Source organism: Eleginops maclovinus, chromosome 18 (assembly GCF_036324505.1).
Source record: "Eleginops maclovinus isolate JMC-PN-2008 ecotype Puerto Natales chromosome 18, JC_Emac_rtc_rv5, whole genome shotgun sequence".
NCBI lineage: Eukaryota > Metazoa > Chordata > Actinopteri > Perciformes > Eleginopidae > Eleginops > Eleginops maclovinus.
In genome coordinates this window covers 20,693,878-20,717,891 of record NC_086366.1, presented here as the reverse complement: position 1 = coordinate 20,717,891, position 24,014 = coordinate 20,693,878, and the positions used below count along the sequence as shown (strand labels likewise).

The following is a 24,014-nucleotide window of genomic DNA, read 5'->3' as shown; positions in this document are numbered from 1 at the left end:
CAGGACGAGAAAAAAAACTAACCAACAAACATTTAAAGCAGAATGACTCATTCTGTATTTTCATTCTGCACTGTGGAAATCTGAATACAAATATAATCATAAAAAGTATACATATCCTCTTCTCAGATTGCCCAAAGATGAACAAGGGGAAACATATGAAATGCAAAAATATAAATAGCACTAAATATAATGTATGTCTGGACCAGAATTAGCATTACCTTATGGCATCCCAAATGTCTCTATTTTGGTTGTGCCATACACAATCTATACAATTTTATAAAAATAATACATTATTTCTATAAAGGTGAAATAAAATACAACGTAGATGAAATGCATGTCAGACCATGAAAATAAAAAATGCAAAGAATGTCAGGTTTTATTAGAAATATTTTATTTTAAATACCTGCAATAAAACTCACACTTACAATAACATGGGAATAATCACATAATCATATTAAACATGAAAGATTTAACTCCTACTGTTAAGTTGATGTGTTTAATGCAGATAGAAAAGCAATTCACAGCTGTTACAAAGAAATGCTATTCAACATGAGAAGGGTAATGCTTCTGAAAAGGAACAGTCACATCACTAAACTTTGGGGATTTCCTAAAACTTTAAAACAAAATGTGTAATATACCAAGCCATAGGAGGTAAGGTGGAATTAACTTGCTGTCATTTTGTTTTTAATTTATAAAATTCAGAACAAAGACAACAAGGATGGGAAATTCTAATCATATCTACTGATAAAACCCCAGACAGTTCACAAGGACGCACAACTCATGTGTAACAATCACGCTTAAAATCTGTTTCTTGTGTAGCACATAACATTGTTCTCCATCAAAAAAACAAAAAACCCACACAAATAAAACCTTTATTTACATTTTAAAACATTTCATCAACCCCATCCTCATAAAATCACAGTGGACATAACATTATGTTGCAATTGCTCTTCAAGATAACAGTGTTTTTTTCCAGCTGCGACAGGGAGTCAAGGCCACTTCACCACAGTGGTGAAGCAAAGATTATCACTGTGCTACCTGTCATCAGTCCGTGTTCATTTCAATATGGCCTCGTTTCGCCATTTTGCTGTTATTTACACTCCTGTCTTTTCTTTGATCCAGCCACGGAATTTGGTGACTGTTGTGTAGATGCCAGGTTTGTTCCTGCGGGCACAGCCGTCACCCCAGCTGACCACCCCCGCCAGGAAATTGCGACTGCCGGAAGGACTGGTCAGAGGGCCGCCAGAGTCACCCTAATAGAGACAAATGGGTACATGTGTTAGGAAAGTAAACTGGGCATCATGTCTATTTTTCACATTTTTCCTTGTCTCTCTGCTTTCCCCCCCATTTTTTCCTTCTAAATCTTATTTTTTATTTCTTCATTTTCAGATTTTGTTTTTCTGTGTGATCAAATAAATTGTAAGATAATGCAACTGCTTTTCTGAACTAAACAAGCCCAACACTGTAACCAAAATCCTTAAATCAGTACAGTATAACTAGCTAATTTCTAGCAAAATTCTCTTGTTTTTAGAAAATTATGCGAGAAGGCTGTTGTTCAGAGAGAAACAGAAAGAAAGAAAGCAGGGCCGCCTTTGGTTAAAGTGCCTTTTATTACCTGACAAGCATCGACTCCTCCCGTCAGCACTCCGGCACAAAACATCCGAGACGTGATCTGCCCTGCCATCAGATCGTTACACACCGAGGGGTTGATGATACGGACCTGGGCTTTTTGGAGAATTGTTGCAGCAAATCCTGAAGCACAAAGACACAAAAGAGGACACCATTAAGTTTCTGTTTATTTCTAACTGTCATTTCATCAGATTGAGGCTCTAAAAGTCACTCATCTTCCAGTATGGTAGGCCCTCGTCAGAGAAAAGCTATTTTCTATTGGAAGGAGCTCAGTAAATGTGTTTTGTGTGTTAGCAACTACATGATAATTAAAACATATTAGCATATAATTTAATACTGGACCAACTGCAATAAAGTGCTGACATATTTTTCGGCCAAGAGTGACAATGGCCGAAAAATATGAGTAAATATGATGGTTTAACAAGTTTGGTCCTTAGCATATTATAATGTTTCATATTTTACGAAGAAACAGTTAAAGGGTTTATCTTTGAAAAAGGGAAATCTCACCTCCTTCACGAGTTGCACCCCACCCGGTGATCCACACAGTGCTAGCCGTTGGAAAATTGTGTTGGGAAGACGGCAAGCAGATGGGCTGGATGTAATCTGAGTAGGTAACGGGACTGTCCAGCTCCATCAGGGCAATGTCGTTGTCGAAGGTGTATGCGTTGTAGTTGGGGTGGGATATGATCCGCTTCAGGTTCTTCTTCACCACGTCGCTGTCAATCTTCCGCTGGGTGTGAAGGCCAAGGTATGCCTCCCAAGTGCCGGGCTGGGAGTATCTGAGAGAACAAGAACACATTGCAAAGGTCAATCTCAATGCAGGATGATTTTTAATAATTACATCATGTGGCAAAAGCATCACTATTCGAAAATATGTTTGCAATATGTTTCACAGTGTTACGAGAGATGCATTCAATAACACTGAGGGCCTGGAAAGGTTTCATGCAGGCTCAATTATTCACGCACACACCCAAGCATTAAGTTGTCAGTATAAACACAGAGCTCTTAGGTTTCCCTTTACATGTGACCAACTGTTTACACTGCATTTCAAAGTCAAACAACTGAATTGCGTTAGATTTTTTCTAATGATTCAAAGAATTTAAAAGCACTTGAGGCCTGTCAGCAGAGCTGGAGTATCACACCGTTTGGTTTTGTGTAAACACTATATTTAACTGTTATTGAAACTATTAAAAGTAATGAATGATGAACAAATATTTAAAAAAAACACTTGCAGTATTTGGGGAAACAAACTTTTATTGTAGAATATTTGTGTTGAATGTCTTAAAAATAATGTTGCCAGGAATATAATAAAATGATAGAAAACTTTAAAGAATTATTTCCCGGCTGCTGTTTTCATGAATTGTTGTGCCCTATTAAATATATTTTATTCTTATTTTGTGTACATATGTATACTGTATATACACATACATGTATATATTTTGTAATTTTTGGGATGGTTGGAAACGGAATTTCGGTCTCCCTGTTTGTACAACACTCAGCGATGTTGATAGTTAAGTTGACTGACTTTAATGGCATTCTGTATTTGTACTTATTTTTTATGTCTAAGAGCATGTGCTACATATCTGATATTTAAAAAGGGAGATGATCATCAGGAATCTAAAGTTGGTGAGCTGCAAATCAATCTCTCTTACCTATATAGAGCTGTGAGTTTGAGCCCTATATTGTCATGTTTTCAGAAAAATACAGCTTTCAAGGTTGCCAATGAGAACTAGAAGCAAAATGCGTACTTTGTCTTGCCGTCATCCTGCACACAGTGGGCCGCAGTGACCAGCCAGCGTTGACTGATGATGGACGCTCCACACACGTGACCGTAACCTTTGATGTGCAGGCTGACCTGCCAGGGGTACTCCCCTGGCTCTGTATCCTGACCGCCCACGATACGCGACATCTTGAACTTACTCCTCCCGCATTCTGCAAAGAAAACAATCAGTCACCGGGCTGACATGTGGCAACTTGTTGTTGTAGTGCCCTGAAGCGGAAGTTCACATCTGTTTTGGCATGCAAAGTAAACAATGCAGGTGGTGCTAATTATTTAATCTGAGAAAGTACATGCACCCATATGGAGGTATTGATCGTGACATACCGCAGTTCTCCTCGTCTGATCCGTCTTCGCAGTCTGTTGTCCCGTCACATTCTGGGTTCACTTTACTGATGCATTTATTGTTCTTACATTTATATGTGAGTTCAGTGCAGTGAATGTCAGTACCTGCAGAGAGAGAAGGAAAGAAAAAAAACGTATTTACACATTTGCAAACACAGTAACTTTTTGAGAGAGTGTTTTTGAAGCTGCAGTTATTGATTGTTTGATTTCTTGTTGGTAAACATCTCTGACATACTGTAATTCCCCTTTTAAAAGGGTATAATGGCTAACATCCTTTAAACTCAGTTTAGTTCTCCAACAACAAAAGGGATACAATTTGGTAAATTAAGTGTTTCACAGGGCCCCATAATGCTATGCTGTAGTGTGATATGTAGATTTTTATGAATGTAAATAGTCTGCGAAGTCTAAAATCCCAAAGTTCACCCACTCTGTTGATTACTTCTGTAACATAGTGACCATAGACTCCATGTGCTAATAGTGACATTATTATTCAACACTTACACACTCTACAGGCGAGCGTTTCAACACATTGTAAATGATAGGCCAAGGGGCGGGGTATCTCTAAGCAGTTGAAATAAAAATAACAACAGAGCCTGCTAGCTAACCAATGAGAGCATACTGGGCTCTGGTTTCAGACGGAGGGTGAAAAGACAGGCAGTATGAGAAAAGCTAAGCAGCTTTTGAAAGTCGAAGCATGTAAACATGTCACAGTAGAAGCAAAAAATACAAAACTGAAAAAGATCAAATAAGGGACCCTTTAAGAACTTAGTAAATGTGCTGTAGAACCAAAGTAATATGGAAAGATTCCAATACGACCTAAAATACATTAAATATGTGGCAGTGCTCAAGTCCAGTGGCAGTTTATGACTCTCATTTCCTGAAAATACATAAGACGTTAGATTCCGCGACATATGGTTGGTGAAATGTATGCAGTAAAAAAAAGTCTTACTTCTGCTACAGTCGAGCTCATCGGACCCATCACCGCAGTCGTCCCTGCCGTCACAGCGATTCTTCTCCGAAACACATTTGTCGTTCTTACATGTAAATTGTTCAGATTTGCAACCGCCTTGGAAAACAGAATAAACAAAACGGCTTTAGAAAACCGACTGAAAGCCTTTCAGTGTATGTGTGAAATGAATCGTCCATCGGTATCAGCAGGACTCACCACAGTCCAGCTCATCGGTGCCGTCTCCACAGTCATTCACGCCATCACACTTCCAGAACATGGGCTTACACAGGCCATTTTTACATTTGATATCCTTCGCATCACACTCTGGAGGAAGGCACATTAATGTAGAGAGTAATTAGACTTCTAATTTTCACAACTCTTTTAGAATATAATCTGAGTAAATATTACTTACTGCAATTCAGTTCATCACTCATGTCCCCGCAGTCATTCCAGCCATCACACTTGAGCTCTGTTTTGATGCAGCGCTGGGTCTTGCACTGGAACTGCTTTGGACAAGCTGTGGATGACAGGGTTAACATGAGTTACACTCGCATTGTGTCAAAAATTCATTGTTATCTGGGAGAAATCGTGTCCCTTACGGTCTTTGATGTCGATGGCCTCATAGGTTGCTTCGAAACCTCGGTCCACATACGAAGAGTCGGAGGAGAACACCACGCTCATGGTGTTGGTTTGGCTGGTTTCTGTCAGCGTTGCAACCGGATGTTCTCCACACAGCCTGAGGATGAGACGTAGAAGTATTGACATGTCTGTTCTGTTGTGCAACTCTGTGTGATTTTAAGACAGTCAGCGCGGACTCACTTCTTTCCGTTGACCTCCACGTAGTCTTTGCGACAGTCTTTAACCTTTTCCTGCCCAGGCTCAGACAAGAGGAACTTTTTGAACGTCACCTTCACCGCCTTACCAGTAGGGACCTTAACGGTTGACAGAGACGAGAGAAAACGTATTTAAAATGTTGACGTGTGACCCTTTTTGAATCAGGTCGCAACAAAAAGCTGTGTGATCTGCCTGTTCAACAGATGTCTCACCGTGATGGACCACTGGCATGAGGTCTGAGGAGGATAGTAATTTGGGAAGTTGGGAGAAGAAAAGGTGCCTTTACTGCCCGTCAGCTGCCCCCCGCATGTTGTACCTTTAAACATGAGGTTAAAAAGTATGTCAATACATTTCTGACAGGGTTGCTTCAGAGCTATCGGTGCCATTGTCGGTGAGAGCGCCTGCAACCATATCAACTCTCCTGCTGAATGACTTTTCTACGCTTTAGACTGCGGTTTCTGTCTTTTGTTTGTTTTGTAAGGGAGATGTATGAATGTTCTTTTCATGGGGTATAGTAATCAACGACTTTTATGAACATGTACATGATAAAAGCTCTAGTCCACTTACTCAAACGTTTATTTACACTTTCTCTAACTCCACTATAGGCCACGACCAAAGACATTCAAGGACACGAAAGACAATATGGTGTAGACCGCACCAGCGGGAAAACAACATGCAATTAGTAAGCAGCTAATGTGATGAAATCAACTTGTGATAGCAATTGATTATAAGAACTGATCAAATGATCATACAACCACCACCTGCTAAAATCACTCTCATGATTCCTGGCCCACGCAAGTTACATCTACCCAGTGGGATTCATAACTGATGCACATATATCTTGAGCAAAAACTTCCGCAGGAATACCACACGGGGGGTCCATCAGTGAAGAACTGCAGAGAGCTGGTACCAAAGTAACAAGGCTCTCAGAACACACACGCGCCAGGACTTAATATTCTCAGCTGATTCAGACTTATCCACTCCTCTTAAGCGCATCAATAGCCACCAGGGTCTGAGTTTGCTAAGGTCATTTTGCAGTTCCTCAGAACGATGAATTCGAGTGATGACATTGGGTCAGAACTCAAGCTGCCAGGGAAGTTGGGGGGGTAGACTTGTTGGGAAAAACTGACTGTCCCTTTGGAAAATGGTTTGTGGTTGCATCAAAGAAAAACCCTGAGAACAGAAACATATGCTTATGGTCATGTTTTTCTCAAGAAACCAAAAAGGCTTGATCCTGATCAAGGATATATAAAGTAAATTATTCATGAAATCTCGAAATTTGGTGCAAACCTCTTCCTCACACCACTGAAGAATAAGGTGCTGAGCTTAAATGACAATGTTCCACAACGCTAGTTGCAACAGGTTTGTTTCCTAATAAGATCATGTTGGAAGTGTGTTGTCGAACTCACATAGATAAATGTTGGAGATTTAAAGCGAGTTCTGCCTGAAGCACAAAAACATCCGTTTCAAGGGCTGTGGAGGAAGCCAAAAATCACTTAACAGGTTTGAAAAATATTCATTGATCATACCATACTGTTCTTGGTTTATGCCGAAATATGCAAATAACAAATTAGATCATTAAAAAAATATATGTGAATGGTAACTTTTGTAAAAGGCTAAACCATTACGTAAATCTAAAATGTGCTTGAATGTCCTTAAAATAACGGAAGACTAAATGGTTGATTTATAACAAAGTGGCCTTTAGTGGTTTGTTAATAAAAATAAAACAAATTAAAAGAGTATAACGTCAAACATCTCCAGTTGAACAGGAAAGAGTTCAAGTGCTGCCCAAAAGTGACCCCAAACAACACCAAATATCATTTGGAAATGTACGACATGGCAGCATAGTAAAAGTTTGCTGAAGATATACATCACTAAAGCTGAAGGCATATAGTTAACTCAACGACGTGTGGGTTAATGAGACTAAATATGAATACATTGATAGAAGCTGTAGTTCCTACTTTTACTTCCACGTTTGATTTGTGACACTTTTGCTCTGAATCCTGGGTAGTTTTTCTTATCGTTGGAGGCCATCGTCACCAGCATGACATTTCCAGAGGACAGAAAGGTCAATGGTTCACTGGGTGAGTAGTACCCGCACATCCTGCAGGAGAAAAACAACATCATTTAGTAACTGCACAACTCACCAATGTGATGTACAATCTAATTTTGTTTAGATAGCATGTTGATTATACATGAACTGATTCCACAACATCTTATTGTCATTCGATCAACCACCAATGAGGTTTTTCCTGCAAGTAAAGAATCACAATTCTCATGGATTTTTACCTTTGACCGAAACACGGCACATCATGTTACACTCTTACAGTGCTGATTCCTTATTTTTAACTGCCATTGCTAGTGCTATTTCTCTGGCATGAAACTTAACACAGGCAATGTTAGGCAACTGCACCCATCAGTGGATTAAGGGTCCATCAGAGTTACAGATACTGGCCAGTAGAGGGCTTACTTAATGTTCTCTCTATCCAAAGTATGAACAATCTGGCTCTGCATGAAAACAAACACTGCAGGAAGGCATTCAAGTTATTTTTTCTCAGCTTGAATCAGTACTTAAATCACTCACTCTTCCATAACGCGGCTCTCAATAGCCACCAGGGAGTCGTAGAGTTTCACAAAGTCATTCTTGCAGTTCTCTTCCAGATTCATCGTATCGAATTCGAGCTTGATGACGTAGTTGGAGTCTGCTCTCAGCTGCCACTGGATGAAGGTGTTGGGGGGGTACGGACTGTTGGGGAAGCCAGGGGACTGGATCTGTCCCTCTTGATTGGTCCTTGTGTGTTCTGCATACTTGAAAAACCCTGAGACAGAAACAATGACTTATAGTGTTCACTTTCATCTTCAATTCAAGAAACAACAAACATGGCTTGTCATGATCATTGTGTTATATACTAAATGTAAGAATTTACTTTTCTGAACAATCTCGAAAAATGTGTTGCAAACCTTATTAGCCGTCACCCAACTGAATGTAAAAAGTGACTAGCTATGATAATAACATGTTCCAAACGTTAAGTTTTGAACATGGTTTCCGTTTCCTATTTATACAGATCAGTTGTGACAGATGTGTTGTCGTGAACTCTACTAGATTAAATGATGGATGAAAGCTGAGCACTTACTGCTGAATGACGTTGATAACAGTCGTTCATCAAGGGCTGTGAGAGGAAACACAAGACAGATCACTTAGACAGGGCTATTGATAGCAAAACAGAGGGAGTGAGTCCACAACCAGACATAACCTGGCATGCTAAAACAAACCAAAAGCACAGCAGCACAGAGGATGATGGATTGAATCATGTTTGGCATGCAGCTGCTTTGAATTTACCTGAAGACACCACATCCGCCACCACCAGAGAGTTGCCGGGTCGGGACATGGAGCGCTGGAAGTTCTCCACCAGCTTCTCCATCGTTGCCATGGCGTGGTCCACAGACGGCTCTTGGCCCGCAGGGACTTTGAACTCAGACAGGTAGTAGGCAATAACACTGCCTTCACTGAGGGCAAAGAGGAAAGACTTGAACATTGTGAAGGTGGAGTCAAGTTAAAGGAGTCCTACTATGCTTTTGTTTAATATTCCCTTTCCTGTGGTGTGTTATAAAGATTGTTGTGCATGTAAATGGTCTGCAAAGGCTAAAATACCCAAGTTCCCTCCAGAGTTTCCCCATGCCTGAAACGCCACCATTGGACTCCTTTGTTTACTTATTTGAGATGGTGACACTACTACCCTATTCAACACATTTTTAATTGGAGGACAGGGACATCTCTAAGCAGTGGACCAATCACAACAGAACCGGCCAGCTAACCAATCAGAGCAGACTGGGCTGAAAAGGCAGTATGAGAAAATCATTAAAGCATGTAAACGTGTCCCAGTCGAGACACAAAATACAAATGTGAACCTGAAAATGAGCCTATTGGGGCCCCTTTAATCGAGAATTGGAGTAGCTTCACAGTTATTACAGTGATTTAAAAAAAATGTATGATTCATATTTTTTTATTGGTACTACAGCTTTATGGCCAAATTGCCCTCTGGGAATATGGAGCAGACTGACACAATTTTTAACTGAATTAAACAGAAACATTTGGCCACGGAAATCTTCTTAAAAGCAACATCACTGGAATTCAAAAGCAGTTAGTGCATAATGTACACTCCTCTGAACTGGCCATTTAAAAAACTGGAAATGTTGCAAATGCTGCCACTATTAGATCTGCGTGCATGCACACCAAACAACAACACTGGTTCCTTTAACCATAGCCTAGTTCTCAAATTTCAATTTAATCTGTTTGTGAGATCCTCTGCTAACCAACACACAGACACAAGGAAAGGGAACATGAGGCTCTTGGTAGAGCTAATATTAAAAGCCTGGTGTTTACCTGAAAGCCTGAACTGTGGATCCAACGTAGTATTTTTTCAACTGTGGACTTTTGGAATAGATGGATTTAAGCTGAAAGAGATCAAAATCACAACAGAGCATGAATTAATGCTGCTTGAAAACAACAGAAAATTATTGTAGACATGCAGACTAATTTAAATTTTGGCTCGAGCAGCAGTCTCACCTGTGAGGTCACCTGCTTCGCCAGCGCTGTGAACTCGGAGCTGTTGGAATTCTCGTAGGCGTCTTCGAACACCTGGTTGGTGATCCGCATGGAGCCGCTGTACATCCTCCTGTTACGCACATCTTTACGGACTGCGGGAGGGAACACACAAGAGTGATGAAGCACATATGCTATTACAGCAATAAAGTTTACAAACATTTCCCGCTTGTTTTTAAGTTTTAAGCCCTAATGTATATTTGTTCCAAGAAACGTAGCTTTAATCTCTCCTTTTAATTTTCAATTATTTCTATGTGCAAACAATCACAAGACAGAATGAACAGCTTTAAGCTCTAACTTGCCTATGAACGTTTATTATGTATCAAAAATGTGTCGGCTTATGCATTTATTGATATAAATCTAAACACACACGTTCTTTTCTTCTCTTTTGACACACACACACACACACACACACACACACACACACACACACACACACACACACACACACACACACACACACACACACACACACACACACACACACACACACACACACACACACACACACACACACACACACACACACACACACACACACACACACACACACACACACACACCTAAGTGTTTCCGTCTTTCTTTTTTAAGGTTCTTTGTACATTTAAGCTTACATTTTGTGTAAATACTTATCTTTAGCATTTTCTTTTTTAATGCTAAATAGTTTCTAAAAAATACTTCTTTTTATTGTCTTTATATTTTTGACTTTTACAACTTATTTTCTTAGATTGTTTATGCTCGCAAAAACAGACAAAAAAAACCCTAGTATGTGTAAATGTGCCTGGCAATAAACTTGATTCTGATATATATATATATATATATATATATATATATATAATTTATTTTAGGTTTTATACATATATAATTTATTTACATTTTTTGACCTCCTTTAAAAAATGTTTTATTGGATCTATTTAAAAATTATTTTTAAAGTCACAATAATTACTGCAGATTTCAATGAAAAACAACAGGCATTTTAAAGAAGGAAGTCCTTTAATGTAGACCATATAATCCTTGTTAAGAATGTTCTTAATTATTCGAACTATGGTCTCATCATCTACTGAACTTGCTTGAATGAAAGCAATCTGGCACATACACAAAGAACAAACAAATAAAAAACTTAAAACACATAAAAATAAACAAATCACCATACTACAAAAGCAGGACTAAACATTGCATATCTTGGTAGAGAATTCTTTGTCATTGAGATCAGGTTACTTACATTTTACACCCTTTTTTATTTACTGCTTACTATTGTGTTTTATAAATCTATTTAATATTAAGGAAGGGGATCTTACAGTGGAAATGCCAGACCAGCAGTCCGGTCATAAGCGCTACAACGGCTGCGAAGACCACCACACCGATCACAGCCCCGACTTTCCCCGGACCCTTTTTCTTCTCAAGCTTCTTGTTATCCGATGCTGGCAGGAACTGGACATTGGTGTCCCAGTCTTTGTCCTAAAAGACACACAGACAATTGTTAAGGTGAATGAATGGTCAATAAATAGAACTCAAGAGCCTATTTAAAAAATAAAAACCTCATAGTGATAACGACCACCATTTCACAAGAGTGTGAAGACATTTGTTGACGCAAGTGTTTCCCGCAAGATGTTCCTCGAGTGACATTGTAAAATATTAAGAACACAATAGAAGTCGCTGTGTTTTATTTAACCTAGTAGATAATCAACTGAAGATAAGTGAGAGACAGCATGTAAGTACTTGTGTATTTGAGGAATGTCCCTGCCTGTGGTTACATATAGAACCAGATAACTTTGCTCTGAAATATGACTCAATGCTCTCCTTTGACTGTAAGTATTTTAAGGTAAATACATCTGAACATGTTCATTCAAATAAACCCAATAAAACACAGAAAGGACAGTTTCAGGGTCGTGAATTGTGAATGAATTAGAAGAGAAATGTGTGCATGAGTCACAGCCCTGTGGTTAACCTAAAGAGGTGAGAGGGGGGGGGGGGGTTACAAAGGTTTCACCATGCACAATCCTGTCAAACCTGCTGGGAGCAAAGCACGCACAGACCTGAATAGGAACACAACAACTTTCTGTGCATGCTCACTGTGCTGTAGTGGTGAATTAAAAAGGTAGCTGAAAAACTGGGCAACTGCACAAGCAAACTAAATATAATCAAAAAAGGTACTAATGACTCTGATTTATAAAAGGTGCTCACTGCTAGATGGGCTGTAGTGCCAAACTAGGACTCCATTAACGGTTTTTATTAAACAACAAGCTATTCTTTTATGCCCGTTTAAACTTGATACTCCGGCTGGATTACTAGGAATAATTGTTCTGAGGGCAAGCGCTTATTCCTAAAAAGCAGGTTTGACATAGGTCATTAAAAACACATTTAAAAGGCTCATAACAAATTGAGGAACAGATATGCATTGCTTGGTTGTGTTTGTTAAAAACATTTCCACACTTGAGAGATCACACATTTACAGACGGAGGTGTTTTATTTGAGTATCTTACAAGATAAAAATGAGTCTCAACTGAGAAACACTCCATCTCCTTAAAACAAAATTCACCTGGCTACAATTCCTTTTTGAAAATAACCTAACTGTTTACTTTTATAGAGGCCTAAAATTAAAGGATACATTTTTAAGCACTTGTTAACAGTTTCAGGCTCTAATTAATGTAAGTTTAGTCACAAAAGACCATGAAATATTCAGATATATTCCACAAAAATGTAAATACCTGAATTGTCTGCTTTACCAGGAATATATTCATATTCTTCTGAAAATGTAGATCTTCATTTACTTCATTTAAATCATAAAACATTAGAAATGTAACTTAATTATTACCAAGCCTTACTGTCAGTGACCAGAACATGCTTAGCAGAGCAGCTTTGCTACTAAAGACTCCTCATTTCTGTGTCATTCTTCTAAGACTGAAGGGCTTGTTCACATAACGCCTTGTGTTTAGCATCGTACTGTGATGCTGTGGAGTGATATATAAATAAACCAGCTGTTAGTGTACGGAACAAGTCACAACAGGGCAGAGGAACCAAGGAATTCAGCTGTAAATAGCTGACTTGCTCTCTGAAGACCTTCGTTGACGGAGATCGAAAGAGATTAGTCAATATTTTAGAAACATTTTAAAGCAGATTTATTTACTGTATGTAGCAGAGAAAGCAGAGGCCTCAATATGTTTTTTTTCATTGTGCTAACTTCTTGGACATGTGTCAGTGGGTTATCAAAATGCCTGCAACCTTTTCAAGGAAGTTTGGTGAAAAGTCAGACTGTGTGCCAAAGAACATGACACCTATGTTTTTCTCATGACTGTCCTAATTGAAAGGGGAACAAAAATTCTGACATGTATATCTGATATCTGTTTATCACAATGAGATTCATTCTTAATCAGATAACAGATTTTCTTGCATGAAAATAATCCATTTGGGGGGGATAGTGTAGCTATTTATCATCATAAATCTAAATATGCAAAATACTTGGACTTTTTGTTATGTTTTCAACATGGGAATAACAAGTTTAAAACTACTCAGTACGGAACAAGCAGGTTTGCAGAGAAACGAAAGCAGGACTGCTGGATTTGTATTTCACTTGGTAACATGTTCAATGCTCAATAGTGTTTTTGTGAAAAGAGCAGGTCAGTCTGTTGAGATAAAACAAACAGGTAGGGCCACAGTGACATCCTTTCAAAGTATTGTATGCATGTGTGGAATGAAAACACTAAGTGACCTACTACTTCATGTGTGACAGGTTTGCTACGGGAAGGTTCATATAGCTTTAACTATGCATCACTTCCCCATGATTGATATATACATAGATGCTTTGTTCATCCCAAAATGGGAAATTATTTTGTAACAGCAGCATTGTGTTGTGTTCAGGGATTACAATATTTAAAAGGTGAATTAAAAAAGTATAGAAGTAGAGTGGAAAAGTATAAACATATTAAAGTAAACAAACAGCAAATATCTACATATCTACAGTAAAAAAGACACATCACAAGAATACAAAATATTCTAGATACATTTGAATGTTTTATCAATCACTAATATACTACAGCAACAGAAACGTATGTACATATAGTATATAAATTACAGTTGTGCAAGATAGCTGTTTTGCACCAAATATTAGAAAAAGGTGTCATTTAGGGTTACACCTTAACACTTTTATAAAAACACTTCAAAAAAATGTGCATTATCAAGAAGGTAACACAGTAAGAAGTGGCGTGCCTGTGTGTTTCTTACCGACTTTGGGGTGTATCTCGTTCCACTGTCCATGTAATCCATTAGGAGCGAACACGGACTTAAAAATAAAAAACCGACCTTAGAGCCCCTGAACTATTAACTATCTCCTTAAATGATCCTTTTCTTGTTGCTTTCCCGAACTGAAGGTGCTTTCCGAGGTGAACCTGCAGGCCCGGTCGCCAAGAGAAGACTCAACGTATTCAACCTGCGAGCAACAATAAATAAATATATAAATAAATATAAACTACGAAACAGAGAAGCAGGTTACCACGACGAAGTGTAAGGTGGTTTCTTTAAAAAGAAAGCTCCACTCGGGTGAAGTTGTTCACAAACGTCGTTGTGGTCTGAGTATGTCGGACTGCGACGGAGGGAAACTGGACTACACAGGGAAAAAAAAACGTTTTTCCGGGAGCTTCAGGTTTCTGCGGGCGTGTCCCCGCACCTGCAGCGACTTCCTGTTTACCTGCCACAGGTAGGACAAGTGTGTTTTTGTTTGTAGCGTTCAAAAGCAGCTACACCTTATACTTTAATGTGTTTAAGAACTTGTATTTACAATTAAATTCAAACACTATCTATTTTTAAATCTTGATATAGGAAAGCTTACATATGGCCTATTTTTAGTATCAGTCATGTGATTTTTCCGCGCACCTGCTGTTTGTTTTTGGGCAATGATGACTCACTTCTTAATCACCTACATTTGTATGATGAGCCATAAGTTTCAGATTGAGTAAACGGCCTCCCCCTAATCTTTAATGGATAACATGAGTCAATAATACCATTTTGAAAGTTATTTTTCCAGACTGTATTATCCCCTGAAGACAGGCGGATTGATCCAACCAGGCATCAACAGAGGTTGGAGAATTATTTAGATCTTGTACTCAGGTAAAAGTAGAAGTACCAGAGTCTAGGAATACTCTGTTACAAGTAAAAGTCCTACATTCAAAATGTTATTGCTGTAAAAGTACAAAGTATTTGCATCCAAATACACTTAAAGTACCACAAGCAAAAACACTTATTATTCAAATTGGTCAATTTGAGAATTATATATTTGATATGTTTTATCATTTTTTATGCATTAAAGTCTTATCACAGCTGGTAAAGGTGCAGCTAGTTTGAATGACTTTGTATACTTGAATAATATTAAGCTGTTCATAAGTAATATTAAGCTGTTTTAGGCTCCGTTCTGTGACTTTTGCAAATTTCCCCCCTGTGGGACTGATAAACGTATTCTGACTTTGATTGTGATAGTGCAGGGTAGCTTGTGAATTTACTCCAGGTGAAACTAAAATCTTAATCAAGTGTTGATTTTATTTCACATCATTAATCCAAATTTGCAAAGTAACTAAAGGTATTTCATAAATGTAGTGGAGTAAAAGTACACTATGTACCTCTGAATTGTAGTTCAGTAGAAGTACAAAGTAGCATCAATTTGAAATACTTTACACTATTTTAATATTTGACACTTTCCAGTCGGAAATACTGACTTAAGTAAAGTACAAGTATCTCAACATTTTACAGGACAGTACTTAAATGTACATAATAACTACCCACTTCTGGACATCACTTCTTATTTTGTACAAAATATGGCATCTATTATAAAATTCCAATTAAAAAGACTTTTGAATGAAATGAAACAAGAATCAATACCATTTCAATGCAAACACACATGCAGTGACATTTCGAAACGATAACTTGATGAATAAATAAACAGTATACTAATTAAAGTTTCTTGAATGGGAATTGCCTTGTTCGATACTTGAAAAATATTTGTGGGTTTTGGGATTGTCTAGCCAAAAAAAATCTAATGTAAATATGATGAATTGTACAATTATTTCAAACAAATATTGACCTGAAAATAAATGTTATTCAAATGTACTGCAGCCCTTAAATAATGTGTATCTTTAATTTGTCTTGGCACATTACATAATGAAATAATTGAACATTTTGAAAATTCAAAATCAATAAAAAGACGACACATTCATATGGAAGTTGTGAGTTTATTGATGTGTATCCCCCATGTAACCACAAGTCTGTTCCATTGGTGTCAATCAATTTTATTTTTCAAAATCACTAATATACATATTAGTTCCCAGTCCCTTCCCACAATCAAGCAGGCAGTTACAAGATTGAAGCCGTTTGGGTGCATAGTGAGACAGTCACATACAGAGATACTGTCACAGGAAGAGGAAAAAATAGAAAACAAGAAAACAAACTTAAAAATATATATCATATCATTTCATATAAGAACAATGCACACCACAGGTAATCCTCCGGAAAAAAGCCATGATTGCAACATCAACTATACAAGCATACAAAGACAATACTGAGAGAGAGAGAGAGAGAGAGAGGGAGGGAAAGAGAGAGAGAGAGGGAGGGAAAGAGAGAGAGAGAGGGAGGGAAAGAAAGAGAGAGAGAGAGGGAGGGAAAGAGAGAGAGAGAGAGGGAGGGAAAGAGAGAGAGAGAGAGAGAGAGAGAGAGAGAGAGAGAGAGAGAGAGAGAGAGAGAGAGAGAGAGAGAGAGAGAGAGAGAGAGAGAGAGAGAGAGAGAAAAGAAGACTCTAAGATTCAGTACTCGTTTGTGTAATCTCTACCTGTAAAAACACACAAGTTAGCCTTTTATCTTCTTTGTAAAAACCAGCTCTCCAAGCCTTTTCTTTCTGTGTCTCTGTCTGCCTGCACAGCCCTCCAGCTCCAAGTTGACTTCAATTGGCTTTGATCCAGGGCCGGCACAAGCTTTTCTGTGTACCCAAATCTAAAAATCTACATTGTTTATGTTCCCAAAATACTAAAAGTATCCACCAGAATTGTTTCTATCAATCCCCAAATTTGGTATATTCAGGTTCAGGAAACTTCACATAATTAGATTTAGCAACTCCAAATCCACCAAATCCTGTAAGCTACATTTTCTCTCATTGGGGCCCCCCTGGTGACAGATGAGCCCTCTCTGTGGTGCTGCTTGTATTGTTAGTGCCTCTGGGCCGGCCCTGTGTTGATCTATCAGACTGTTACGCTTTATGACCAGCAAAGCCAACAGTTGCTCCAAAATGTGTGTGTACATCATACCTAAATTAGTTTTTTAAGTCATTTTTCTGGTACTTGGTTTTTGCTACAGATAATTTGTGCAAAAAACAAGAACAAACAATATGTCATCGCTCACTGTCACTAAATCAAAGCCACATAGCATGGAGAAAAGGTTCCAGGATACATTCAACTTTGTAACACATGTCAATATTTAATCTACCGATGTATGTTGTTTCCCTATTGATAAATGGTTGTGTTTGTAGGGGGGGGAAATGTTATCACATTCACTTAGTAAGGGTTCAGAGTAGGTTTTGTGTGATGTGTTTGAGCTGGGGGTCTGTGCACACCTTCCCCCTCCCCGACTCTTTCTCACAGTGTGCCTGCAAACACGACTCAGGACCGCTAATCTAAGAACCCCAAATTGACTCATTACCTCTTCCCTGGAAAAACAAAAGGTGAATTAAAAACATCTATTCTTATATATATATATTTAAACTGTATATGTATATTTTGTCTGTTATCATAACAAAGAACGGAAAGTAAATGATTCATGATTTCATTTTTTTTCTCATTTGTTGTTTCACTATACATTTTAATTGGTACAAAGAACCTTCATATACAAGCAATCTACTGAGAGGAAAAAAGAAACAAAAATAAAAACACCAATTATTTTTTGAGAGAAACCATCAGAAACTGCATGGATGACACCCGCATGATGAAAATTGGTACTGTAGTGTCTGGTATGCCGGTTTGATGATGGCCACTCAAATACATTTAAATGTTGCTTGATTTGCCTTTTACTTAAAAAAAAGAAAGAACATGTCTGAAGAAGTGTTAATCATCTTGATCTGAAGAGAGTTGTATTGATAATTACAGCGAAATCTGCAGAATTACATTTTCCGTAATGCAAAAATGGCAGATACATCACCTTTTTAAAAGAAGTATGATCAAAAAGAGCTCTATAGTACAATAGAAGCAGTAGCAGAAGTAGTAACATTATTTAAGGATTGTTTCTAACAAACCAGAAAATGGAGTTTGGATGTACGCAAATGATTTTAACAATAGCATATGTTATTGGTCAGTAGTATGTTCCCCCTCTGCCATGTGGCTCCTGTAGGCTCTGGTTAGATCTGCATCTGCTCCAGGTATTTGTAGGTGGGGTTCTCGTAGCCGTGGTTCTGCATCTTGCTGAGGTGGCGTTCCTCCGGTGTCAGCATTGGGTCCACCTGTGTGACAGACACATTGTCAAGGGCTGGACTTAATAGGGGCACCATCATACCATGCCATTTTCAAAAAGGAGCCCTACTATGCTTTTTGGGATTTTCCCTTTCCTGTAGTGTGTAATATAGGTTTTTGTGCATGTACATAGTCTGCAAAGGCTAAAATAGCAAATTTCCCTCTTGAGGAAGTTCTTCTCCCACACACTCCATGAAACGCCTTGATTGTATTGAATAATGATGAGCTGAAATACTGTGAAACTTTTTTGAAACAAAAAAAAACTATTCAAAAATCCAATTTTAAATGGACTGATGATTTCTGGATAATTTTTTGTCTTTGACGATTTCTTTTTAGGTTTACCTGTAAAGATTATTTGATTAATATTATTTTTATAAAACGAGGCAAATATCACGCCCACTGACAACCATGAACTGAACTCTGTATGACTTTTGACTAGCAATGTTTGCTAGAGGGGGTAGGACTAGAAACGTTTTTATGCTTCTTCTTGCACCTTTCAAACATGAATTTTATTATTTATACTTTCTCAAAAAAATCTTTGTTAACATGTTCAATACATTGACTTGTAGCACTTCTATTGGGTAGCAGTCCAAAACATTTTAGACTAAGGGGAAAGACATCTCTAAGTAGTTGACCAATCACAACACTGCCGGCCAGCTAACCAATCAGAGCAGATTTGGCTCTGGTTTCAGACAGAGAGTGAAAAGAGGTGCTGCAGCACAGGCAGTATGAGAAAAATAAAGAACTTTTTGAGCATGATTTATTCTTTCTCTGCTTGATTGTCTTTTTATTATTGTTAACTTTGTTTTGTTTTTTCGGTTTTGAAATATATAAAAATTGTAATGGAAGACTTAACATAAATGTTCTTAAATAAGATTTCTCCATACTAAAATGTTTATATATTTTTCAATATGAAAAAAAAGTAAAATAACATCATCACTATAATTAATATAAACATTGTAGGAATGGATCAACAAAATCATGTGTAATCAAATGTAAATTTATGTTAACTTGCACTCAAACAAGGTCAGAGTGCACTAACAACATGCTGTGTGGATCGTATGCAAATGCTGCAGGGACAATAATCTAATTTGCTTTGCATCGACCCATACACCATTTACATAACCCCTGACGACTCTATCGAAATCTGACACCAGGAATAAGACTGATCGCACTTCCTTGAGATCCAGGCAACAGGTGGCTTACCTCCACGATGCCGTGACTGATGGTGCCGTATTGCCTCTTCCTCAAAAGCACCAGACTGATCACAATCACGGTTGCTATGGCCACTGCAATCACCAGCAGGCCAATCAGTGCAGTGCTCCCGAAGCTAAAGTCCTCTCCCAGGGGGCGGTAGGACTCCTAACGGGTGAAACAGGTGGGAGAGCAACAACAATAATGTCAGACACAGCAGAGGCAACCACAGTTGTGTTTTATGTAAAAATCCAGACATATCAACATTTATGTGAAGTCTGACTCATATTCTTTTTCTTCTATTATGACCAATGATCATAACAACATGAATATCCACTTGTACTATTTGCAATCTGCTGTCACTAGGAAATACATGATATGAAAATGTAAGGTCACAGCCAAAGTAATCTACATATTATCTTGATTATGATCACATTATGCTTCAATCTCAAATGGCACTAAAACATAATTGGAATCACTTTAGCTTACGTTACGTTACGAAAACCGTTCATAGCATCACATATAGACACATAATAATGCTTAAGGGCCCTCTGTATAAGGAAAAGGATGAATAATTAAAACATATTGCAACTTTGTGAGAGTCGGTTCTGACATAATACATTAGTGTTTTTAAATCAGGTTTTATTTTCCCCTTTTCTTCTATGAAAGCACGCTAGTCAGCTTTTGCAAATCATTCCTGAGGATAATCATAATTATCTCCAAAATGGATATTCCTTATAATCAACTTATTTTATGGGATTTATATCTTGACACGTATTATTTTTCTGTGTTTGCTGCTACTTTTCTAACACGCACAAAGTGGATTTGCAATGCTGTGTAGTTCACTTCAACAGCTACGATAAATGGATTCCCTCTGCACGACTGTCTTTGTTTAATTTCAGTCACAGAGAAGCTTGATTGCTGCGGTGGGTCCGCACTCCTCGGCCGGATCAATATTGTTCTGGCTTGAATCTGTGTTTCCAAATATCTACAGCGAAGGCTATGAGTTAACTGTTCTCAGGATCAATAGTCATAATAGAAAAGAACATAAGAGCAGTACCTATCTCTACACGTACAAGAATTTCCCTTTAAAATATAAGCCAATGTAAGACATGACTGACTCGTGATAGTGTGTACACATGCATGGAATGTGTCTTTGAGGAAGATTCTTTTCCAATTCAGTATAAACACACAACCTACACTCACAATGAAATCTGGCACATATGACACAAACTGATCATATGTAGACAGCCACTGGGGGGTATTTTCTTACTGCTCATTCTCACACATAAACTGAGGACACTCAGTTTGTGTGGATTCACATTCATCATATCATAATCACTAGAGATATTCAATGTGTACATTCCGATACAGTCACATTACAAACATGCACTCATGCAGAAATAACCAAAACATATTAGCCTATACAGAAAAAAAAGGGGATTTGGGATCTTTTCCAAAGCTGTGTCTTTTTTTAATGTATTTTTTACTCAGCTGGTATATTTGCACACTCCCTCCTCCTTCCATCTTCTCCCCACTACTCGTAACTACAGTTCCCCCGAGAGCCCTGTGGAGGGCACCGCTATACTCACCAGCTCATCATCATGCATAACTCTGACTCTCTCTGCGCTGTAAATCACTTCTTTAACATCCAGAGACTCATCAATCACCTGTCAACACAGACAGGGGAGCCCAGGTTACACTCACCGCAAAGTGTGTGTGTGGGAGAGAGAGAGATGGTGAGAGAACGAGGGAGAGATAGGCAGGCGGAGAGTAAGAGGGTGTGAATGTGGAGCGAAGTAAACTGTAGAGATTATCTGTGTTTATGTGATGATACACTCGGAGCTGTCTTGTACAAACTGGGAGGAGAGGGGGAGGGGGGGGGGTTGCAGGCATCAACAACAGACTTTCCCCTCGGCACACAGTTTACTTTCATTATTGAGAGCTCTAGTCTAAAGAAGAAGCGCTGTGAGTGGAAGTGGGTGTGTTTGTAGAGACAGAGCAGTCCAGTTTAGTCGTCAACGCCATTTGTTATTTTTAAAACCTCAGATTGCTCCATCTTAGAAGACTTCCAAAAACATAAAAAAGAAACATGCATGCATTCAAAAACATATTTGCACATACAAACACACAGCTTTGCAGTTGGTGTTGGATTAGCATGCGAAACACAGCATTCTGCAGCCAAGCAGCATTTGAAAATCCACAAGAAAGAAAGGTGTGTCTGGCATATAATAATTTAAAACAGTAGCATGCGATGAGGATAAAGGGTGCCGATGATCGGGATAAGGGTCGGTTTGTGGAGGCCAAAGATAGACATGCAAAAAAAACCCAGTGTGAAGCTGTAACTATGACAACATAGCTACTGGAATAATCAAACTTATTAAAATACTGAGAGAGCTATGTGAAAGCACTGTGTGTACTTTTTCCTGATCTGGTCCTAATCTTAAAATTGACTATTATGAAAATAAAATAAACTGTTATGATATTTAACACAGGAATTACATTTTAATATATGACATTATATCTCCTGCTTTGACAATGCTGCTCTCAGTTTGCGTGTTGTAGAAAAAGCTTCAAAGCACAAACAGAACGACGAAGGGGCAGAGAAGCCCTTACCACATTGTTGCTGATCTTGGGTTTGCTGTTGATGATTCTCTCCTCAGCACCTATCAGACCGTCCAAACCAGACATGGCGGAGCCTGCGGGAGGTAAAGGAGCACCGTCAATAACAGCAGAGCAGCACAAACAAACACACAAACAAACAAACAAATAAACAGGGACGGTGGTACTGACGGTGGACAGCTGCACATGGACATCCAGCTCTATTCTTCACCACTGTCACCACAGTCTCCTCACTGCACTGCTGACAACAAAGCCCTTTCTTCCATTCAGCACAGTGTGAGCACTGTCACGCCATCATGACACTGACCATACTTTTTCTCTAGGGCCCTCCCAAAGTATGGCTTAGCATGTTCTATAAACATCCATTGACTTATTCAAGAGGCCCTATTATGCTAATGTTATGGTTAATATTTATATTGTGTGCCTCTTCTGTGACATGTTTCCCTGCTTTAATGAACAAAAGCTCTTTATTTTTCTCATACTGCCTGTGCTAAAGCACCTCTTTTCACCCTCTGTCTGAAACCAGAGCCCAGTCTACTCTGATCGGTTAGCTGGCCGCCTCTGTTGTGATTGGTCAACTGCTTAGAGAGGTCCCGCCCCTTAACCTATCATGTACATTGGCTCTAGACAATAAAAGCATGAGTGTTACGTAGTGATGTCACTATGTTTCGATAGTTAACAAAAGAATCCAATCGAAGTGTTTCAGGCAGGGGGGGAGTGTGTGGGAGAGAAACTCCCTCTGCAGAGAACTTTGGGATTTTTGCCTTTGCAGACCATTTACAAAAACCTACGCAACACACTACAGGAAAGGGAGAACCCTAAAAGCATAGAAGGGCCTCTTTAAATGAAACTGTTCTGAACAATTTACATCCTGTTTTTTAATATCCCTCACTTATCTCCAATTTCATGGCCAAAACTCAGCATCAATGTAGTTCTCCATCTAGAAGTCCCTTGACATTTTGACAGATGATCATTAGAAAAAAACAACAACTTGGGTTTCTGGAAGTCACTAAACCAAAAACTGGGCCAGATATTGGAATATGCTTGTTAGACTGATTGTCTCTGACTAGGCATGGGATCTATTAATATACACACTAAATACGCCATGAATAAATCAGGAAGTGAGGGAACAGACGTGGCAGTGAGGGCAGCGTCATGAGTGATGTACAGCAGCGATGAGTCCACTGTCTGCTTATTGCCTGCGAGTCAGACGATGCCAAACACTAAAGATTGGTACAGTTGCCTTTGGATTAAGTGAGGAACAATGGTGTGTGGTTACGAGTCTTGCTCAAGCAAGAGTGACGTCTGCAGCTCTGGCAGGTTATCAGATGGTACTGCAGGGTGAACACAATAACACACAGCACAATGGGTGGGACCTCTACGGGAGCAATCGGACTTCTCCTCTTCATGGAATTGAAAAAAGTGCTGAAACAATTAGTCCATTAACTGATCGGTCGATCGTCAGAACAACTGAATCGTCTATCGAACACATGCCATTATTCGCTGTGTTGAAAATCTTGCTGATTTTCTTTCCTATTTTTCTATACTAGTACTAAACTGTACTATAAGGCTGACTGGGATCAC

At 38.7% G+C, this 24,014-nt stretch overlaps 2 protein-coding genes across 6 annotated transcripts in view; both read right to left on the bottom strand.

Annotated features, from left to right (window-relative positions):
- Positions 1-369: 369 nt before the first annotated feature.
- Positions 370-14,745, bottom strand: st14a (ST14 transmembrane serine protease matriptase a). Its single transcript, XM_063907511.1, has 19 exons — positions 14,359-14,745; positions 11,436-11,595; positions 10,102-10,232; positions 9,919-9,989; positions 8,875-9,041; positions 8,669-8,704; positions 8,119-8,353; positions 7,496-7,638; positions 5,747-5,850; positions 5,520-5,632; positions 5,300-5,436; positions 5,113-5,217; positions 4,917-5,024; positions 4,701-4,817; positions 3,734-3,856; positions 3,378-3,561; positions 2,137-2,408; positions 1,616-1,752; positions 370-1,253 (listed from the first exon to the last, which is right to left on the bottom strand). Exons 1-19 carry the CDS (start codon positions 14,398-14,400, stop codon positions 1,095-1,097), a joined length of 2,544 nt encoding a protein of 847 aa, XP_063763581.1. The 5' UTR covers positions 14,401-14,745; the 3' UTR covers positions 370-1,094.
- Positions 14,746-16,335: 1,590 nt separating this feature from the next.
- Positions 16,336-24,014, bottom strand: part of aplp2 (amyloid beta (A4) precursor-like protein 2) — a 55,610-nt gene continuing 47,931 nt past the window's right edge. For 3 of the 5 annotated variants that reach the window (XM_063906663.1, XM_063906664.1, XM_063906668.1), the window contains 4 exons: positions 22,425-22,507; positions 21,401-21,478; positions 19,821-19,976; positions 16,336-18,604 (listed from right to left, as the gene is read on the bottom strand). In XM_063906663.1, the coding sequence (XP_063762733.1) occupies positions 18,503-18,604; positions 19,821-19,976; positions 21,401-21,478; positions 22,425-22,507 (419 nt within the window). In that variant the 3' untranslated portion in view covers positions 16,336-18,502. The remainder of the gene's footprint in view (positions 18,605-19,820; positions 19,977-21,400; positions 21,479-22,424; positions 22,508-24,014) is intronic. The other 2 variants (XM_063906665.1, XM_063906666.1) reach the window with 1 other exon arrangement.